The 23,551-nt window shown below is 36.4% G+C and overlaps 1 protein-coding gene and 1 pseudogene across 1 annotated transcript; both read right to left on the reverse strand.

Annotated features, from left to right (window-relative positions):
• Positions 1–6,245: 6,245 nt before the first annotated feature.
• Positions 6,246–8,509, reverse strand: LOC127126570 (probable lysophospholipase BODYGUARD 4). The gene is made up of 4 exons (XM_051055517.1): positions 7,880–8,509; positions 7,338–7,687; positions 7,030–7,226; positions 6,246–6,796 (listed from the first exon to the last, which is right to left on the reverse strand). Exons 1-4 carry the CDS (start codon positions 8,328–8,330, stop codon positions 6,478–6,480), a joined length of 1,317 nt encoding a protein of 438 aa, XP_050911474.1. The 5' UTR covers positions 8,331–8,509; the 3' UTR covers positions 6,246–6,477.
• Positions 8,510–17,597: 9,088 nt separating this feature from the next.
• Positions 17,598–17,697, reverse strand: LOC127133798 (uncharacterized; annotated as a pseudogene).
• Positions 17,698–23,551: the final 5,854 nt, after the last annotated feature.

Below are 23,551 nucleotides of genomic sequence, written 5' to 3' on the forward strand. Positions count from 1 at the left end.
GTGCAACTAGCAAATGCTTATGGTTCTTTACTTATCCTTGACGCAGCTGGTTGTATGAACATGGATCTAAGAGAGTTGCGAGCTTGTGTTCGTCGTGGAGATATTATTTGAATCTTTCATATAATATTCCCATGGTGAGCACGTGTTTTCTACTTTTACTTTTACTTTATCCTCTTCATAACTTCCAAGAACGGTTAATCAAGTTCTCTCAATCTATGTTACTTAAATCTATGTTAATTAATTGATGTTTTTGTTGATAAATGTTGTTTGTGAGTTTGTTATATCATATGCGATTGCTTGTTTCACTAACCCCTCGTTGAACTTGCATTCATTTAAATATATTTTTGAGATGATAATTAGAAAAATTAAATTATTCTAGAAAATCAACTTAGATGATCCAATGTTTATAAAATTGCACGCATCTTGTAATTCATGATTTTCTATTTAGCCTATAGAATTTGATTCAATTCCACAAATTCTTCAAAACAATGATGGTAACTTGATGTCATTCCGAGTCTTTAACACAAAACTTGATGTTTGCAAAATAAACTAGAAAAAAAAAAGAGAAAATCAAATTTTGTGTGAAAGACTTAGAAGGCATCCATTCATCATCATTACTTTGAACAATTTGGGATTGAATCAAATTATATAAGATAATGAGGAAATCATGAATTACAAGATGCAAGCAATAAAATTAAAAAACATTGGACCGTTTAAGTTTCTTTTAAAGAATAACTTAATCTTTCTGATTATTATCTCAAAAATCAATTTGAATGGTTGTATATGGTTAATGAGGGACGGGGAAAAATAAGCAATCTCATATTTTATAATAAACTCTTACACATACTACCACGGTTGGAACACATATCCGTGGTGAAATGTAATTTTTTATGCACTTTAATTTGGTTGCAACTGGGTATCGAACCAATGACCATATATTTATGACAATAGTTGTTTTAGTCAACCGTTGTGATAGGTAGCACACTACATAGTTTATCACAACAGTTGCACACCCGTGGTTGAAAATAACGAACTTACAACCACACCCTACTTCACCACGTATGGTCAGGCGTGATGGTATCCCTTTTCCGACCGTGGTGAATGGGTTTTTCCTTAATAGTGTGATGTGGGTGGCTCAAACTTGTGAGGGAGATTGTTGGGATTCAAGTGTGATTGACTAAGTCCCACTTCGACTAGAAATGAAGGAAATTTTGGATTTATATAAAAGAGGTTACCCATACCCTCATTCCCTTAGAGTGTGTTTGGATGAGGTAATTGAGAATTTTTAAGGAATTCAAAATTCTAAGCAATTTAAATTATTCAATTGAAATTCATTAATTTTAAAACTCTTTTGTTTGGATGGAATACTAAAATAATTCATTAATAAATTTTAGGGTTACTTTCATAAATTTTAAAACTTTTGCGCCAAATTTAAAATATGAAAAATAGGGACCAATTTGCAATTTTTGAAAATTTGAAGGAACTAATTTGTAAAATTTGAAAATTATTATGGACTTATTTGCAATTATTTGAAAATTTTAGGGATGAATTTGAATTTTTCATAAAATACGAGGACCATCTTGCAAAATTTTAAAAAATTAATAATAAATAATTTAAAATTTGCATTATATAGAGTGAATGAGCAATTTTAAATTCTTTACTTTTTTATTCATTTGAAATTCCTAAAATTTAACTTGAATAAAATACTTAATAAATTTACATCATTTTAACAATTCTTTATATTTTTTTATCCAGACAATGGATTTTGGTCAAATCATTTTAAATTCCCTAAAAAATGACTTTTCCTTATTAAAATGCTTCACTCAAACACAATCTAAAGGTTTTGGATAGATATGTGGTGTCAAAGTCTCTAAAGGATCTTAAAAGTTTATCCATTAACATTTATGGTGCTCCACGGACTCCCCGGAGGGTGGTATCAGAGCCCTGGTTAGACTCAGTGGGAAAGAGAAATTGAGATTCTAATATGGATCAAGGCTAGTGATGTGGGTGACTTACACTTGTGGGAAAGATTGTTGGTATTCAAGTGTAAGTGGTTAAGTCCTACATCGACTAGAAATGGAGAAAGTCTTGGGTATATTAGAGTGGTGACTCATACCCTCATTGTCTTAAGATTTTGTATGGATATGTGATGCCAAATTCTTTTGGATCATGAATGTTTAACCTATCGAAACTTCTGGAACTCCTCATACTTCCCAAGAAGTGGTATCAGGACCGTAATTAGGCTCGATGGAAGAGCAGAAATGAGATAATATGGATATAGGTTAGTGATATGGGTGACTCACACTTGGGGGGGGGGATTGTTTGGATTCAAGTGTGAGTGATTAAGTCCCACATTGACTATAAATGGAGAAAATGTTTGATATATAAGAGAAATGACCCATATCCCACTGCCTTAAGGTTTTTGGTGGACACATGGTGTCAATTTCGCTTGGATCCTGAATGTTTAATCCATTGACACTTTCGGTGCACCTCAAACTCCTACATAAGGAGTATCAGAGCCATAGTTAGGCTTAGTGGGGGAATGGAAGTGGGATCCTAGTATGGATCAAGGCAAGTTATGTGGGTGAATCACGTTTGTTGGAGAGATTCTATCAATTTCCTATGAATCTTTGTGCTTGTAGGTATGAAGACTGCAACTATCTATTGATTTGACTTTGATGTTGATAATGTCATTAAGATAAGTTTTTATCATTCTCGTTGTTCAAGGATTGTTGGTCAAAATTATATCATTTAATATGTTGATTCAAGTAAAAGTGCTTGATATGTTAATTAAGTGATGATGCTTAACATGTTGTCGATGATCTGATGGTTATTGATATGTTAGTCAAGTGATGATGCTTGATATATGGATCAAGTAATGATGCTTGATACTACCAAGTGATGATGCTTGATATGTTTACCAAATGATGGTGATTGGTGCTTAAAGCTCAAGATGTGTTGACCAAGATATATTGATCAATATGAAGCCTGGAGATAATATAATCCAGTGATCAAGTGGATGTGATTTAATATCAAGTTGAGGAGATCAAGTTGTGGTGATCATTGAATATCTATTTGTGTTGATCTAGTTGTGAATAATAATATGTGGTGATCAAGTGTGCTTGGAGATCAAGTAATCAATGGTTATCTGTGGAGACAACACCTTATGTTAAACAACATTCAGTGAAATCAGCAAAGATCTCTGATCAAACGATTTGTTTGATGATGTTTATCAATGAAGAGTTATCTCATGTCTCGTCAAAAGAAGATTTAAGGTCCCAATTAAGTGCTAACGTCAAATATAATATGGCAAGGAAACATAAGCTTCAGAGTTATGAAAGAGAGGAAGTGTAAAAGATCATTTGTCTGTGTCGAGTGATCAATTTTTATAAAAGGTATAAGAAAACTCTCGATTTCAGTAAGGCAAATCACACACAAACTTAAACATCTTGAAAAGCCTATCTTGATTTTATAAAATCACCTAAAAATATTCTAAAAGCCTAGCAAATTGATTAAGGAATTGTCTGATTAATTTAAAGCTTGTTTTACAAAGAGATAATCAACTAGGCCTTTGACATAGTTGATTATGTCACTTTGTAACTTAAAATCGATTACAGAAGTCCCTTAATGGTTGGAAAAGCTAGAAATCAAAACATTCTATTTTGGTGTGCTATAATATATTATGCCTTTATGATAATCTTTTATGAGACTTAATTTGCTCATGAATTGTTTCTGAATTTACATCATGTTTTATCTTGTAAATAGAGGGTTCCTCTATCATTTTAAATCATCCATAAAATGGGTTTCAATCATTCTTTATCGCTCTCTACTTTTGTTATACAAATCTCTCATTTCTCACTTTAGTTTTGCTTTAATACTTTGAGATTGGCTATGTACTATGTGAGGATCATTGTTTTTGATGTGGAGAAAATTTATAAATTGTTCAAGAGTGTATTATCTCTTGTGCAATATTTTCCTTGCAAGAAAGTATTGTTTGGTTGTGAGTTAAACTAATAAAAATCTATTTTTTGGTTATTTAGGTAAACCAATTAAAACCTCATATTGGTTGGGGATGTCTCTGTAATTAAAACTCTCAGTCGGTTCGTGAGATTAACCTGTTGTTAAAAATCTCCCAGTTGGTTATGGATATCTCCCTACTTAAAACCCCGTCTTGTTTGGGTAGTTATCCATTGAAAAACTATAATCCTTGTAAAAGGAGGTTTGCGGGAAAAACTTGTAAAAATCTCACATCATATTGAAAACTCTCAAGTAAGAATTCTTGGGGAGAGGATTAAGTTACATTATTAAGACCGAACCTCTATAAATATCTGGTGTGTTTCTCTCATCCCTTAACTTTTTACTTTTCCATTTTATTATTTTCATGTCCTTTTAATATCTTTGTTTTACAAAAGGATTTTGAACTTTGCTTTTGCAAAATATTTTGTTTTGAAAATATATTTTCAATCCCACACAATTCAACCCTTTTTCTTGTGTTTGGAGTCTCATGTCCAACAAGTGGCATCAAAGTCTAACTCTTGTTTAAAGATTAATTGTCTTAAGTAAAAGAAGATGATGACTACAAACTCTTTTGCTTTTAACAAGAGTTTTTTCATGAATACACCTCAAGCCTTTGATGGTGATATGTTTGACTTAAGGAAAGCTAGATTTGAATTTTTTTATCAAAGCTAACGATTTTGTAACGTGGAATATTTTAAACAATGGTCTGTTTATTCATACCTTCTCTTTTAATGATGAGGTAAATAAACCTTATTTTGATTGGGCCGAAGAAGATTTGAGAAAAATCAAACTTGGTTTTAAAGTTAAACATCTATTGATAATTACTTTAACTTCCAATGAATTTTGTTATGTTTTTACTTATGAGTCCTCTAAGAAAGTGTGAGACACTTTTGAAATGATTTATGGAGTTTCACCAAGCAACAAGCAAAAGTGAATGCACATACAAACTCAAGGAATTGAAACATTAAATGAATGTGACGGTTATCTTCACAGATGGTGCTCAACCATTGGAAATCTTGGAGTATATATTCGAAAGTTTGTTTCTAACCAATATCTAAGAGTTAAGAATTTAGTTGCAATTTTCAAAAAAAGTCTAAGAAAGAAGAAATTCTTGAAAAGTTCAACAAGTTCATTCAACTGTTAAAGGATGAAGGAATGAATTTTGAAGAATCATCATCAACTTCATCAAGACTTTTGAAGAAGTAAAATCGACCGTGTGGTTTCGTGTGAAAGAACGATCTCAGTAGATGAACGATCATTCGAAGAATCATCATCTGATAAAAAAGAAACTTCATCAAGAAAAATATTTACTTCAAACAATAAAGATGATGAATTTTTGTTTTGTTATTAGAGTCTTTGAAAGAAGAAGTAATGGAAGATCTTCATCAAGTAGAACCTTTGGAGTTTCACCAAGGGAAGAAAATGAAGACTCATGCATGAATTACTTCAACAACATCCCTGACAATATTTCTGAAGATTCATATGAGGAATCCCCGAAGAAACCATTAAAGACGTCCGAAGTGAATGAACATATTTTCTTAAAAGTCTCTGATGAAGATGACTTTGAGATAACTTCTCTATCTTATAATCAGTTGTTTAAACTTAGTGTTAAGCTCGTTGAAAAAATGAGAAGTTAGAGAAAAACACCGTTGATCTTAAGGATTATATCGAATTTTTGGCGAATAGCAATTTAAAATTGAAATAGCTAATCTTCACGAATTCGAAGTAAATTTACAAAGGGAAAAAAAACCTTAATTTAATTCTATCAAATTCCAAGGCCTAATGGCCGAAAATTCACCCCTTAAAGATGATTTAGTGGGGAGTTGCGAATTCGAATCCACGTTCCTGCATTCAAATATCTCTGCACAACTATCAACTGACATAGTTTAACGGAACAATCAAACACACATTTTAATTATGGCATACAGAGTATAACAAATATAAGAAAAAATCATGGAATTTGAATAAAAATAAATTTTAAATTTTAAAATTAAATGAAGAGCGAAAATATGAAACAATGAGTCAACTAGTCAATGTAAAACTTGGAGTGAAAAAACAGTGAAAACAAAACGGACATTTATGCTTCAAGTTAACTGTTATCAAAGCAAGCTCGGAGAATTCTTACAAGCTATCCAATTGTTTTCAAAATGTTCAAAGCAAAAGTACTACCAGTAACGGTGTTCATGGAACCAAATATTGGAAACAACTCAAGTTACATTTGGAGAAGTAGTATTTGTATGTGTGCTGCTTAAAGAAAGCATTAAATATTAATTCTATATCACTAAATCCATTATCCAATCTCATTTCATTATATACTCTATTCTAGCATGATATTGCAAACATTTTGGTATATCGTAGATTATGCTATAATGTTTCTTGTTTTATTTCATTTCTCAATCAACATATATCTCTTAATTCAAGAAAACCAAAAATCTCATGTATCCTAGTTACCCAAAATTTTCAACAAGATGAGGTCCATGTATGCTCCAAACTTTGTGCAAATTTCTTCTCTCTTCCTAATAGCACAGTACTATGGTCAGCATTTGGAATTATGTTAATTTCAACATTTGGAGCCTTTAACTTTAACTTACTCACGCACTCCATAGGGACAACTTGATCTCTATCACCTTGTATAACATTTATTCTAACTCCACTTTTTGTCAAAATTTTCAAGTAACTACCCATGAATTTTGTTCCACCACATATCACATTATGCATGGAATTCCAAGCAGATTGATGAGTATGTCTAGTCATGTCTGTGATCAAGAAACTTAGATCCCTGAAAAAGGTAAAAGAAAATGCATTATAATATATAACATCGACGCTTCATATTGAAGACGTGTTCAGCATCTGACACGATATTAAAACATGTATTTCATTTCAATTATTCAATTTTTTCAAATTATTACTGATGTCAACGTGTCAGTGTCTGTGTATCTCTGTCGAGTCCTTAGCAGGTAGCTATAAATATGTGGCGTTTTTGACATTAATATTATAATAAGTGGTTATTACCTCTTTCGTGTAATGAATTTTAGAATCCTCTCCCATGTCCTGTGATTTCTGCAATAGATAAGGCAAACAGTTCGACCCAAATGCTCATACCACGACATAAATGAAGAACCAGCGGATAACATTGGCCACAATTTCTTTCCAGCAAACTTTTCAAGTGCTTTCAAACAAGCATCATTTTCGTCAGAAGAAGAGTATGGCTGCCACCAAAACCACAAGGACAAAGAATAGAGAAACATCAATTTGGTTCATAGCAGTCCAATTTTGAAATCATGAAAGCAATATCTATAGTTTAAGCCTCAGATACTTACCGGTGCAACAAGGGTAACTGATTTTACACAATTGGAGTACTTTGCAGCCAAAGCCAACGCAATTACACTCCCCATAGAGTGTGCAACCAGATGAAAACTACCTAACTGCAACGGTTGAATCACAGATTTCTCAATCATTTCCACATGATCCTTCAAAGTGTACAAACAATCTCTTGGCTTAGGACTCTTTCCGAATCCCAGTAGGTCTACGGCAATCAATCTGTAGTTATGATTTACATTTTCAGAGAAACATGGAAACACTGTCTGTGTCCAAAATGAAGAAGAACACATAAATCCATGCAAGAATATCACATTCTCATAAGGCTCTCCTCTACAATTTTCGCCACTAGCTGTAAAACATAAGAGTACATAAAAGGGTCACAAAGAGGTGAATCCAAACATACCCTAAAACTAGTACAATTATTATTAAACTAAAACCGAAAAGCAGAAACTCAAAATTCAACATTGACACTGACATCTCGATACCGATAATAATTTGAAAAATGAATAAATTAAACGTAATGTTACAGAGATTACTATACCTATGAAGGGTTCCTTAACAACAAAATGAAGTTTATAGTCATCATCATCACCGTTGACCCATGAAAGACAAGACTCACACCCACAATCAGACCAACTATTCACTTTCCTTCCACCACATTTTCCATTAGAATCTTCCTTTTTCCTCCCAAATTGAACCAAACCCATTTCTCTAAACATGTTCTTCCTCTCATACAAACTATCTGAAAGACCGTCATCTTCATCATCATTCATCATAATCTTGTTCTTCTTGTTCTTCTGTCTCTCCCATTTAGAGCAACAACAAGGAGAAGCCACCCCTTCAATGCGCTCATCGAGGTATCTATAGATAACGCATAAAACAGCATCTAGAAAATCAAAGATGAGAAAAACAACGTAACATATGAATGCGTTGAGAACTATAACACAATTTCTCATCCATTTTTTTGCCAAGGAGGAAACTGCTATTGACATGGAAAGAAAACGAGTAATAGCATGGAAAGTGAACAAGTGAAATTGCGTATTGGATTGAGGAGAGAATATATGAAATAGTGGTTGAGGTTATTGAGGCACGTAGCAGGATTAGGATAGTAGCCACATTCATTCAGTCATGTTTTTTAAGACACTGAGAAATAACCAAACCAACGGTTGTTGTTTGTTTACGTTGTTGTCTGCTTGACACAGGTTTGTGTCGACATGTTAAATTGGTTAGCCGTGTAATGTTGTTGATCGTTTGATCTCAAATCAAGTATCAAAATGGCTTATGCGTGAAACTGCGCGCTACACTCACTATAGGAGATTCTGCCTCCAGATTAATGGTGTTTTAGTCAAACTCACATCTATTTGAAATTATTTACACTTCTATTATTTTCTATATAAATATATTAAATTTAAAATAAAATATAGATTTAATTGAAATACATTGACAGTGTAAATGAATTTTACACCGTCAGTTAATCTTAGAGGTTAGATATTGAAATAAGTTTGACTTTAATTTTAAAAATCTATAAAGTAATGCAAACGGGTGATGATGATAAATCGAGTAATTAATCCCATAAAATATCTATGTGATTATTTTTTTAAATATGTTCTTTCATATAAAAAAAATTCAAAATTTTAATTGATTATTTTTTTAACTAAAAAATAAATGTTACGATGTAGAGTTGTTAAAATGAATTAGTTCATACGATGTATTCGTAAAGTCAATTAGATTTTAAAATTTGAATATATATTTTTCAAGACTCTTTTAGTTCGATTTAAAAAAATCATTACCCAGAACTAACTTGTATAGGTTGTAGGTAGCCCCATAACCATAAATTTCAAAAAATTATATTAATATTTATATTATTTCATTTTAAAATAATACTTAACTTTTCTCATCACCAAATTCTATCTATATTTTATTCAATATTTCGTTTTAAATATAATAGAATTGATATTTAACTATTTTGTTTTTGAAAAATTTTACAAAAATAATCCACTTTTTCAAGGAAATTCCTAAAATACTCCTGGTTTCAAAAAAAATCCCAAACTACCTCACTTTTAGGAGGAGACGCCAATTGAATTGGAGACTCCTCTTAAAACTTGAATGGAGGCGCCAATTGGATTGGCTAGGGCAGATGTCCTAGCCAATCCAATTGGCGCCCCTGTGTAGGGTTTAAGAGGAGGCGCCAATTCAATTGGAGAGTCCTCCTAAAATGAAATTTTTATGTTATAAATAGATGTGTTGTGTGAGTAATTGTTCCACATCTCATATAATCATTTGGCAATCATGTTTGTTGTTCCTCGCCGATACAGAAATGTGATTTATGCGAGAGACAAACCTCAGATGCTGATGCTGTTGTGGAACATCACTATGTTCGATCAACTGAAGAGGGAGCTAGTTCGTTGGTTAGATGGGAAAATACCAGAAGGGGGAAAATTAGAAGTATTGAGAGACTTGACAGTATCTTTGGTTGGATGCGAATGAAGACTGATAAGGATGCTAGGGAAATGATGTTCCATCGAGACGACATCAATTTGATTGTTGTAATTAGTTAGAAATATTTTTGTTTTCAGATAGCTTATTTTGTACTGATGTTTGTTGTGAACCTCGTTGTAACAAAAACTTAATGATATATAATGATTGAAGGTTACAGAAATACAATGTTACAAAAAGCTTAAGACCTAGATGATGCTTCTCGATTGGGACAATTGTTCTTTTTGTGTCCTGTTACATAATCTTATCATTTTATATGTGGAATCCATCTCTGTTCTGATACGTGTGTTGTTTGGCCTTCCTTTTTTCTTTCTACGCATCTCGTCATTGTGCCAAACAGTATCACCTTCATATGGAGGCCAATAATCCTCCATTGGTAGTACTGAGAAGCTTTAATTATATACATTCATGACGGTGTCGGTCTTGTACACATCAGATAAATGGTCATAAGCATCTTGACGAGTATAAGCGCATGCTGCAATGACATGGGAGCAAGGTATGCGGAAGGCCTGGAATTTTCCACAATCGCACCAACTTCTGTTTAGTCTAACAGCGTAGGCTAAATTTGGTCTCCCCTCGTTGTGGTCCATTGTTTCCTGGACGCTGAAATTTTGCCTATGACGGTCAAAGACTGTTACAGCGTGTGTGCTAGCTTTGATGCTCTCCTCTTTCATGACCTTCATGCAACACTCACTGAATACTTGTCCAGACATTAACACCGCACTCCATCTTTCACATCTGGTTGCGAACATAGAAGCCAACCTATAATAGGTTGATCTTACCAAGGCGGTTATCGGCAGATTTCGAATTCCTTTGAATACCCCGTTCATGCATTCCACAAGGTTTGTTGTCATGTGGCCCCATCGACAACCTTTGTCAAATGCCGTTGTCCACTGCTCTACTGGTATGTTATTTAGCCATCTCCCTGCATCTTCATTAGACATTCTAATTTCATCACGATAATATTGAAATGACGGCTGAGTTAGAGCATACCCAACATTCACCACCTTCTTGCGAAGATTCTTATCTTTTATAGCACGCATGAAGTTTTGTGAAATGTGTCTGATGCAATAGACATGAGTAGAAGGAGGATCATGCCATCTATTATCATGGTTGTTGTAGGCACTCTCAATGGTAGCATGTCTATCAGAAATCAAACAGAGATTGGCTTGTGGAGCCACATGCGTTCTGAGATATCGAAGAAAGAAACCCCATCCACTAGCCGTTTCACCTTCAATAAGAGCAAAGGCAATGGGAAAAACATTGTTGTTTCCGTCTTGTACAACCGCCATGAGCAAAGTACCCTTGTATTTTCCGTATAACCAAGTGCCATCAATTTGAATAATAGGTTTGCAGAATACGAAACCTTTGATGCACGGGTCAAATGCCCAAAAGAGACGGTGAAAGATTCTATTACCTGTAGCACAGGTTCCGTCTGGCATCATCACTGGCAATGTCTCCATAATTGCCACAGTTCTTGGGACATATCTTTTTAGTGCCCATAAAAACCATGGTAATTCCTTGTATGAATCCTCCCAGTTGCCGAAAACTTGTTCAAACACCTTTGTCCTCGCAATCCAGGTTTTCTTGTAAGATGGAGTATAATTATATGTTGATCTGATATGGGATATAATTATACTCACCTTCACTGATGGGTCTTTATTAACCAACGACAGAATGTCTTGACATATCAACGATGCGCTTAGTTTACGGTGATCTTGTTCAACGTTAGTTGCAATGCAACTGTGAGGTGGGTCTATTGAAGCGATCTCCCAAGAGTCATTTTTCTTCTTGTAATACGCAGCCAAACGAAACTTACAAAGCATGTTACGACATTCGATAACATACCTTCTAGAATCAGTGCATTTCACTGTAAAATCAGCAGAGTTGTTCATGTGGAATTTTTTGATAGCCAGAACACATTCTTCTTTGGTATGGAACATGTCTCCCACCTTTAATTCGCCTTTTGATCTCGGATACGGATTATAGAAAACACGGTTGGATGTTTCATCGTCGTGAAGATCCATATTTGTCATATGTTGAGGCGGATTGTAGACATGACTAGGAGGTATTGGTGGTGGTTGATCATCATCTTCATCGTCGTTGTTCAGCATGTGATCTGTAACACCCTTCTAAAATACCCCAATATTTAATTAAATCAACAAAACATAAATCAGAGTAGATATGCAATGTAAGGGTGTCACACTTGACACTTCACACCGTTTTCCAAAATATCCTGTCATGCTCATTTATTTAATCAAAATAAAACATTTGCATAATTCGCAGCGGATAAAATTTGACAACAATGCAAAACATGTAACACATTACATGTAAACTTGTTCAACAATCAACAATGAAAAACAAGTAAAACATCCCGTCCCGATGTTACATCTACCAGAGCATGACTCACTAAGGAACTACACTAGACTCCAAGGACTAGCTTCTACTCAATCACTGCTCGTTACCTGAAACATAGTTGTAAGGGTGAGTTCCTCAATCGATATAATAAGCATTATAAAATATCATGTAATGCTAAGTAACTTAACGCATTCATCACCCAAATCAGATTACACATTCAGCAATGGTAACATCAACTCAAAATCATATTCAACACAAACACAAAACACACGTATAATATTGGAATACATCCATTCATATTATACGCCATACATACATTATGCAATGAGACTCCATGCATGCGGTACTGACTATTCGTGAACATATAGTTCAACCTCACCGATCAAATCCAGATACGGCTACCAAGCTCACTAGTCCCACTCATTTGAGACCTAGTGACTCACTCACTAATTCCTCACCATGGGAATTAGCTACCACCCCAAGGGCTATGATATGCACGCTAATCACCTAGCATGCAAACATCAACAACAATCCACAACAACTCACTCACTAATTCCTCACCATGGGAATTAGCTACCACCATAAAGGCCATAATATACATGCTAAATCACCTAGCATGCAAACATCAACAACAATTCAAAATAGACATATGCTCACACTCTAAGCCATAAACAGTCCATTCACAATTGCATACATAACAGATACATTCACAGTATTATGCATACCATCATACATCATCAGCATGTTATCACAAAATCATATCATGTCATGCCAATTAATAATCACAGTATTAGCACACTCTACTAATACCTACACTGCTCAAAACAACGGGAAACGATCCCTACTATATCATACATCAGCTAAAATTACATTACTCAGCTGAACAACCAAAAACTGCACAACAATAGCACAGAAAAATCACAATTCTGCCCATACGCGTATTGCCTAGTCCCATACGCGTATGGCCCGTTTCTCAGCCAATCCCATACGCGTATTGCCTGCCTCATACGCGTATGCTACGCGTACCACATCCTCATACGCGTACCAACAGAGACAAAACTACGTTAAAACATCATCTTCTTCATCCATACGCGTATTGCCTAGTGCCATACGCGTACCAGACCATCTCATACGCGTATTGCCTAGTGCCATACGCGTATGACCAGAAACCAGAATTCCAGATCTGCTATGGTTTTCTCTGCTACGAGATTCTCAGATCCCACCTTCCACATTCCAATTTTTACACAACATTCATTCATTTTGTCTAACACAGATCATACACATTCGATCTCACAATTTCTAACCTTATTACCTCTAATTCCTACGAATTTCCTCAATCATACTCATATCTCATTCATCCAAAATTTCACAATTTCAACATTCATCATCTAATTAGAGTCAAATCAATGGTTTATCACTACCCATTACATGTTAATCCATAATACCCATTAAACGACGATAAACCCCCCTTACTTGAGTTAATCCGGCAAATCTCTGAGCTTCAAGCTTTTCCTTCCTTCAACCCTCGTTCTCTTGCTCTTCCTCTTTGCCTCTTTCTCACTTCTATCGCTTCTCTGGTTTTCACGTGAAAAAAAACCCTTTTTACCAAATGGAACTCTTTATATATTTTCCAACTTATTATTCCAATAATAATAATTCCAATAATAATAATCCAATTATTTAATTAAATTAATAAATATATTATTAACTTATTAAAAATAATTATCTTATTTTTATCGGGGTGTTACAACTCTCCCCCACTAAAAGAGTTTTCGTCCTCGAAAACATACCTCAAGTGAATAACTCAGGATAAGACTCCTTCATCTGACTCTCAAGTTCCCAAGTCACATTGCCACCTGCTGGTCCTCCCCAAGCTACCTTTACTAAAACAATCTCTTCACCCCGCAACTGCTTCAACTCTCGATCCTCGATCCTCATAGGTGATGTTTCAACAGTCAGGTTATCTCTCACCTGTACATCATCTACTTGGACCACATGCGACGAATCAGGAATGTACCTCCTCAACTGAGACACATGAAAAACCTCATGCAAATTCGCAAGTGACGGCGGTAAAGCGATACGATAGGCTACCTCCCCTATCCTCTCCAAAATCTGATAAGGACCAATAAATCGAGGTGTCAACTTCTTCGACTTCAAAGCTCGACCAACCCCAGTTATCGGAGTAACACGAAGAAACACATGATCTCCCTCTTGAAACTCAAGTGACTTCCTCCTCTTGTCGTGATAACTCTTCTGACGACTCTGAGCAATCCTCATCTTCTCCTGAATCATCTTAATCTTTTCCGTAGTTTGTTGAACAATCTCCGGTCCAACCACAGCACTCTCACCGGACTCATACCAACATAAAGGTGTCTGACATCTCCTACCATACAAAGCTTCAAACGGTGCCATACCAATGCTCGAATGAAAACTATTGTTGTAGGTAAACTCAATCAAAGGTAAATAACAATCCCAAGCACCTCCCTTTTCCAAAACACAAGCCCTCAAAAGATCCTCTAGTGACTGAATCGTCCTCTCAGTCTGACCATCAGTCTGCGGGTGATATGCAGAACTCAATCTCAGCTTAGTTCCCAAAGCCCTCTGCAAACCTTCCCAGAACTTCGATGTAAATCTAGGATCTCTGTCCGAAACAATACTCGACGGAATACCATGCAAACTTACAATTTTCTCAATATACAATTCAGCTAATCTCTCTAACGGATAATCCATTCTGATCGGAATGAAATGAGCCGATTTTGTCAATCTGTCAACGATCACCCAAATAGCTTCAAAGTTCTTAATTGTCCTCGGTAAACCAGAAACAAAATCCATACTGATACTATCCCACTTCCACTCTGGAATAACCAACGGTTGCATTAGCCCAGACGGCTTCTGATGCTCAATCTTTGACTTCTGACAAGTCAAACAAGAATAAACAAAACTCGCAATTTCTCTTTTCATTCCTGATAACACGAAATTATATCGCTTTTTAAGACTTAATTCAATTAAATTATTTTATCATTTACGCTAATTTATCCCATTTCATCAGATATTATGCAGTATTTCTTTTCTATTTACATCAGGTACCCATTTTGAAGCAAAAGTGAAAAAGGGAAGAAAAGGAGGTGTAAAAAGCAACAAAAAGGAGAGAAAAGGAACCAAAGGCCAAAGCCCAGCCCAAAGCGCACAAGTCACCAATGCTGTGCCTGTGACGGACGTCACAGGACGCGTGACGAGCGTCACGCGAAGTAGCTTTGTGACGGACGTCACACATGGTGTGACGAACGTCACACAACCCCACTACCTTTGTGGCGCAAGTATCGCCCTCAGAAGGACTTGAAGAATAACGTTAAGGAGTTGGTCTCCTATATGCACGCCGTGGATATAGCCACGCTGAAGAATGGGAGAAACGGAATGCTGCTACCAAGGCTATTATAAATAGCCATCTCACAAACCAAAAGAATACACAGTTTTTGCACGCTCAGTTTTGCGGAAGCTCTGCCAAATTTATTTTTCACGCCTTTGCCTATTTTTCTTCCTTTCCAGCATCGTTCACTTTATTTATTTTATTTTGCAAGCTTTATTTTCTTTTTCCCTTGCAATTTATTTTCCCCCGTTCTTAGCTTTTAGATATTTTTCGCGTAGTAGTTTCTACACCGGAAACTACTGTGCAACTTTATACCGGATTTAACCTTACGTTATATTCGAGTTTTTTATTTCCTTGATTTAATTTACCGTTTAATTGAAGAATCGAAGAACAAATCCTACCGGCTTGTGGAGGAGTGTTCAAAGACCATTGTATTACGCATTCAGGTTCTTTAATAGCTATTTAATTTTTAATGTTTTATTCTACTGTTTATTTACATTGCATGCCTGGAATGAGTCTGTTTATGCATGATATAGATTCTTATTTATTTAGCATGTCTGGCTAATTTGCCTAGGTATCGGTATGTAAAGTAAGCAGAAAGAGGGATCAAAACTAAGTCGGTCTATTCAAACTTAAAATTAGAATCAATCTTTTTATGGTCTTAACTTACAGGTTTAATAACAAGATTTTTTACAAAAGTAAAAGACATAAAGAAGTTGAAACCAACAGAGCGAGAGTTTGAGGTTTTAACTGGACAGTGTAAGTTAGTCATTAAATCTATCTCAGGGCGAGAGCAAGTTTTAGAATTAATTAAATTCTGACCTTTTTCCAAAAAGTATTTTTAAAGATTGAATGTGAGGACGAGAGTTAAGCATTTAGATTTAATTGTATAACCTAAGTCAACAGAGCGAAAGTTTGAGATAAGGGTGTTTAAAACGGTCAGTATTTTCTTAAAAAGAGTTTCTGCAACTTTATTGTTTTCAAAATATGATTTTTGACTTAATTATAAGTGACAGCAACATTAACATAAGATCATGGTTTCTTCAACAGAGCGAGAGTTTGAGATAAAACCTTTAACCAATAAAGTTAGTCGAAACGATTTATTTTAAAACCGAGAGACCGACAAGGAATTGATTCCCTAGTTTTGACGAACTACATACCGATATCCGTTTTATTAATATTTAATCTAGATCTTAGTTTAGCTCTTAGCTCCTTTCCCCAAACAATCAAACATTTTCACCTTAGATTTACATAGTAACCTTAGATAACGGTACATCGATTCATAAGTCCCTGTGGGATCGATATCTTTTAAAACTACGCGATAGAACTGTGCACTTGCAGTTTGTATCCCATTCTCGACTCACACAGTCGAGCGATCAAGTTTTTGGCGCCGTTGCCGGGGACTTCTATTCAATCGATATCGTAACTCTTCCGTTACGCTGTAGAGACTAAGGTTTCTTTTTCCTTCTATTCTTTCTTTCGTTGATTTGTATGCCACGCACTCGCTCTCAAGGCGAACCGCTCTATCTACGAATCAACGATATCGAACTATATCTCCGAGTCTTACGATGAATTCGGGAATATCGTGCTGAAAACAATCTCCCTCCTATAAACCTCCCTGATATCAAAAACATTTTTCCTTCTTTAACCGAGATGGCAGAACCAGCTCGTGCTCTTAGAGATTACGCCGCTCCATCGCAAGATGAACCGCATTCAAGTATTGCTCCTCCCGCAATCGAAGCAAACAACTTTGAACTTAAACCTTCACTGTTGCAGGCTGTGCAACAGAACCAATTCTCTGGAAATCTTACCGAAGATCCAAACCTTCATTTATCCGTATTTGTTCAATATGCTGACACTGTTAAAGCTAATGGTGTCACTTCAGAGGCAATTCGACTTCGTCTTTTTCCTTTCTCATTAAGAGATAGCGCTAGAAGATGGCTTCAATCTCTCCCTTCCAACTCAGTCACCACATGGAACGAGTTGAAGAAAGTTTTTCTTGCCCGATATTTTCCGCCAAGCAAAACAGCTATGTTAAGAGCCCAGATAAACGGATTTAAACAGAAAGACAACGAGTCTCTTTTCGAAGCATGGGAAAGATACAAAGACATGATGAGACTTTGCCCACACCATGGTTTGGAAGACTGGTTAGTAATTCACACATTTTATAATGGTCTCTTATACAATACAAGGTTAACAATAGACGCCGCTGCAGGTGGTGCACTAATGAACAAACCTTATGCTGATGCTTACCAGCTTATAGAGAGCATGGCCCAAAACCACTATCAGTGGGGAACCGAACGAACAACAGTGGAAAAACCTCAACCGAAAACTGGCATGTACGAGATAAGTAACCTTGATCACGTCAATGCAAAAGTGGATGCTTTGGTCCAGAAAATTGAAAGTTTAAACGTATCACCACCAACCGCCGTGGTTGCTATAACTCAGAATTGCGAGGTCTGTGGAATCCAAGGCCACACTCCTGCGGAATGTCAACTCTTGACTGGAATCCAAACAGAGCAAGTAAACTATGCTCAAGGAAGCCCCTATTCGAATACCTATAACCCAAATTGGAAGAACCATCCAAACTTTTCATATAAGAGTAATAATGCTTTATACGCACCTGGACAGTCTCCGAATCAAACCCCATCTATACCTCCGGGATATCAGAAACCAAATCCTAACAATAATACCCCTAGAAAATCCAACTTGGAAATCATGATGGAAAACTTTATAGCTTCCCAACAACAAACCAATAAAGATTTCTTAAACCAGAACATACACACTGGCGAACAACTTAAACAACTAGCAAGCAAAGTAGATGCCTTGGCTACCCATAACAAAATGTTAGAAACCCAAATATCTCAAGTAGCTCAACAACAAGCACCTACTGCTGCACCAACTGGTACATTCCCTGGACAGCCCCAACCTAATCCGAGAAGCCAAGCCCATGCAATTATATTAAGAAGTGGAACGGAAGTGGAAGGACCGTCTGATCCAAGGATAGAAAACCAAAACCCTAAGAAATCTACTGAGGAAAGTGAACCTAAGGAAAAGGAAGAGAGTAATAAGGATACCCTAGAAAAGAAGGAACCTTATGTACCTCCACCACCTTACAAACCACCTATACCTTACCCTCAAAGGCTTGTTAAAACCAAAGATGTAGGCCAATTTAGAAAATTTGTCGATCTCCTTAAGCAATTAAACGTTACAATTCCATTTACCGAAGCTATTACGCAGATGCCCTCATATGCTAAATTCTTAAAAGAAATTCTTTCTAATAAAAGGAAACTTGAGGATAGTGAAACCGTTACACTCCCTGCCGAATGTAGCGCTATAATCCAAAACATGCCTCCTAAACTCAAGGATCCAGGTAGCTTCTCTATACCCTGTCACATAGGAAAATTTGTCATCGACAAAGCCTTATGCGATTTAGGAGCCGGAATTAGCGTTATGCCTCTATCCATATGTAAGAGACTGGAAATGGGAGAATTAAGACCGACCAAGATGTCTGTACAACTAGCGGATCGTTCCATCAAATATCCTGTAGGAATCCTTGAAAACGTTCCCGTACGCATAGGTCAGTTTTATATTCCCACTGACTTCACAATTATGGACATTAGAGAAGATGATACTACACCTATTATACTAGGAAGACCATTCTTAGCAACTGCCGGTGCAATCATAGACGTAAAACGAGGAAGACTCACCTTCGAAGTAGGTGAAGAGAAAATTGAATTCATTCTTTCCAAATTCTTGAAAGCACCTGCAATAGAAGATACATGTTACTTCATGGATATCATCGATGAATGCATAAAAGAAGCAGAGTCAGGAGAAGACAAATCATCAGACTATCTTTTAGAAGACAAATCTAAACAATGCTTAGCAATAACACCAGATCCTACGCAGTGTCTTAACAAACCAACCCCTGATTTGAAAACACTTCCCAAAAATCTGAGATATGAATTCCTAGACTTAGAACTTGAACGACCTGTGATAGTCAATGCAGATCTAGGAAGACTCGAAACAGAAAAACTCCTACATATCTTAAGAAAATATCCAACCGCACTAGGATACCACATAACCGATCTTAAAGGAATAAGCCCTTCTATTTGTATGCATCGCATCATGTTAGAAGAAGACGGTAAAACCTCTAGGGAACACCAGAGAAGACTAAATCCGATCCTAAGTGAGGTAGTAAAGAAAGAAATAACCAAGTTATTGGAAGCAGGTATTATATATCCTATATCTGATAGCAAATGGGTCAGTCCTGTACACGTTGTACCAAAGAAAGGAGGCATAACCGTTATTGAAAACGAAAAAGGAGAAACTATAACTAAACGAATCGAATCGGGATGGAGAATGTGCATTGATTATAGGAAACTAAACAAAGCAACCCGAAAAGATCATTTCCCTTTACCATTCATTGACCAAATGTTAGAACGATTAGCAAAACATTCACATTTCTGTTATTTAGACGGTTATTCAGGCTTCTTTCAAATACCAATTCACCCTGATGACCAAGAAAAGACAACATTCACATGCCCTTTTGGTACCTTCGCGTATAGACGAATGCCGTTTGGTCTGTGTAATGCCCCTGCAACTTTTCAAAGATGCATGATGGCAATTTTCGCCGACTTTCTCGAAAACATCATGGAAGTATTCATGGATGACTTTTCTGTATACGGACAAAGTTTCGAAGAATGCCTTGAAAACCTGGAAAGAGTTCTTGAACGATGTGTAAAAGTAAACTTAGTACTTAATTGGGAAAAGTGCCACTTTATGGTACAAGAAGGAATTGTTTTAGGACACATCATCTCGAACAGAGGAATTGAAGTAGACAAAGCCAAAATAGAGGTAATCGAAAATCTTCAACCCCCAAGAACCGTGAGAGAAGTACGAAGCTTTTTAGGACACGCCGGTTTCTACCGACGATTCATCAAAGACTTCTCTAAGATAACTAAACCCTTAACCGGACTATTAATGAAAGATGCTGAATTCATATTCGACGATAACTGTTTAAAAGCATTTCAAACTCTTAAACAAGCATTGATCTCCGCACCCATTATGCAGACACCAGACTGGAATGAACCATTCGAAATAATGTGCGATGCCAGTGATTATGCTGTAGGTGCTGTTTTAGGACAAAGAAAGGATAAAAAGCTCCATGTTATATATTACGCTAGCAGAACCCTGGATGAAGCACAGATGAATTATGCCACAACCGAGAAAGAACTCCTAGCAGTAGTATTTGCGCTAGATAAATTTCGTTCTTACTTGGTAGGAGCCAAAATAATAGTTTACACCGATCACGCTGCTATCAGGTACCTTCTAACAAAAAAGGATGCTAAACCTAGACTCCTAAGATGGATCTTGTTACTACAAGAATTCGACTTAGAAATCAAGGACAAGAAAGGAACTGAGAACGTAGTAGCAGACCACCTCTCTAGACTTGAGAACCTTGAACCAGAAAGAACATCCATTAATGATGATTTCTCGTATGACAAACTCATAGCTACTTTGGAAGAGAACAACTCCGACATGCAAGTAGAAACCACCTTAGCTATATCTGTCATACCATGGTACGCTGATCTAGTTAATTATTTAGCTGCCGGAATAGTTCCACCTACTTTATCTTACCAGTAGAAGAAAAGATTCTTCCACGACATAAAACACTATTACTGGGATGATCCCTTACTTTTCAAAAGAGGTCCCGATAGTATTTTCCGTCGATGTGTACCCGAAGAAGAGGTAGAAAATATAATCCAACACTGTCACTCCGCGCCTTATGGTGGACACACAAGTACATCCAAGACCTGCTCTAAAATCCTACAAGCTGGCTTTTATTGGCCAACTATATGGAAGGACGTACATGCGGCTATTAAGGAGTGTGACAGATGTCAACGCACGGGAAACATATCTAGACGTGACGAGATGCCACAAAAAGGTATTTTGGAAGTAGAGATTTTTGACGTGTGGGGAATAGACTTCATGGGACCATTTCCATCCTCTTTCGGTAACAAATACATACTCGTGGCGGTTGACTACGTATCAAAGTGGATCGAAGCTATAGCTTCTCCAACTAATGACACCCGAGTAGTAACTAGACTCTTTAAAAATATAATATTTCCGAGATTTGGCATCCCAAGGATAGTAGTCAGTGATGGTGGATCACACTTTATATCCAAGGTACTCGAAAAACTACTACTTAAATATGGAGTGAGACATAGGATAGCAACACCTTACCACCCTCAAACCAGTGGACAAGTGGAAGTATCTAACAGAGAAATCAAGCAAATACTAGAAAAAACGGTCGCCACTTCAAGGAAAGATTGGTCATCGAAATTACCAGAAGCTTTATGGGCATACCGAACTGCTTATAAAACTCCCATAGGGACGACCCCATATAAGCGTATATCAAGGAAAATCTTCAAGCAAGGCGACGCAGTACTCTTATTTAACTCCAGACTAAAATTATTCCCGGGAAAACTACGATCCAGATGGTCAGGACCTTTCCATATCACTAAAATCTTTCCCAGTGGAGCGGTAGAAATTAAAGGACAATCTACAGAACCGTTCACCGTAAACGGGCAACGTCTGAAACATTATCACTATGCGGAAACCAACGAGGATTCGCAAATTCTACACTTAGACGAAACGCCCCCAGGACTCGTAGACAATATTTAACAGTTTCTTTGTCGAGCTTGCGACATTTAAACAAAGCGCTTAGTGGGAGACAACCCACAAATTAATCTGTTATTTTATTATTTTATTATTATTATCATTTCTCTATTTCTCTCTTAATTATTCTTTTAATTTCTATTTAGTATTCATTATTGATTTATTCAAAAAGAAAAAAAATATATCTATATATATTAATAATAATTCTATTCTTCTTTCGGCATTTGGCCAAATCCTGACTTAAACTCATGTTTTCTTTTCTCTAGTTAACACTAACCAGATGGGACATTTTGACCGTATGGGTATCAAGTTCAGAGGAATGGCTCAGAAACGAAGGTTTGAAGAACTAGCCACTAGAGAGATGCTACCTAGTTTATATGCTGATGATTGGGCTATGACTGCCCTTGGACTGAGACAGAGTGTCCTGTTTTTGCTGAATCAGATAGGATGGGAGACCTCCCCTATTCTGAGACCTTTCACCACCTACCGGAGGCTCACATTAGAATTCCTTAGTTCATTAATCTATCTACCTAGCCATGGAAAAGGAATTACCAGAGGTTTTATCCAGTTCAGAATGTTCAATATGGAGTACCAATTTAATACTAGAGACTTCACCAACCTTTTGGGTTTTCCTACCTCCTTTGATACATTCACTATAAGCCAGGAAGAACTTCTTGAATATAGAGAGCTTGAACACTTTTGAGGTAAGCTGACTGGAAATGATGAGCCCGAAGAACATGAGTTTCTCTCTGGAAACATACATAACCCGGCTTTTCGCTATTTCCATAAGATCCTGACCCACACTTTATTTGGGAAGAAGCCAAATAGTACTTCAGTTTCACGTGATGAACTCTTCATCATATTTTGTGCTTCCCAGAACCGTCCAGTAAACGGTGCTACTTTTATGTTAGCTAATTTGGACCACCTTATCCAGGATGAGAGAGCACCCATTAGAATAGGCGGCCTGATAACTATGATAGGTAATGCTATTGGACTACGTCAGCCTATGCTTGACCTGAACCCTTTTTGTGGCATTACCACTATGAGTATACCTTTCCTCTTCAACACTATGTTTATAGCAAACATAGGGTATGATGAGTTTGAGCTTGTTATTGATAACCAGGTTCTCTGCCTATTCACCCTGCCCGATCCTAGGACTAGTGTTCATAACCAAAGGAACTGGCTCTATAACCTGAATGAAACCCCAACTCCTGCTGGATCCGCTGAATCCATCCAGGATTATGAGATTTGTGATGACTATGAGCATTATGTTGACCATATCTCTCTTGCTGAATCTGACCCTCAGACTCC

The sequence above is a fragment of the Lathyrus oleraceus genome, chromosome 3 (genome assembly GCF_024323335.1).
Source record: "Lathyrus oleraceus cultivar Zhongwan6 chromosome 3, CAAS_Psat_ZW6_1.0, whole genome shotgun sequence".
Lineage (NCBI taxonomy): Eukaryota > Viridiplantae > Streptophyta > Magnoliopsida > Fabales > Fabaceae > Lathyrus > Lathyrus oleraceus.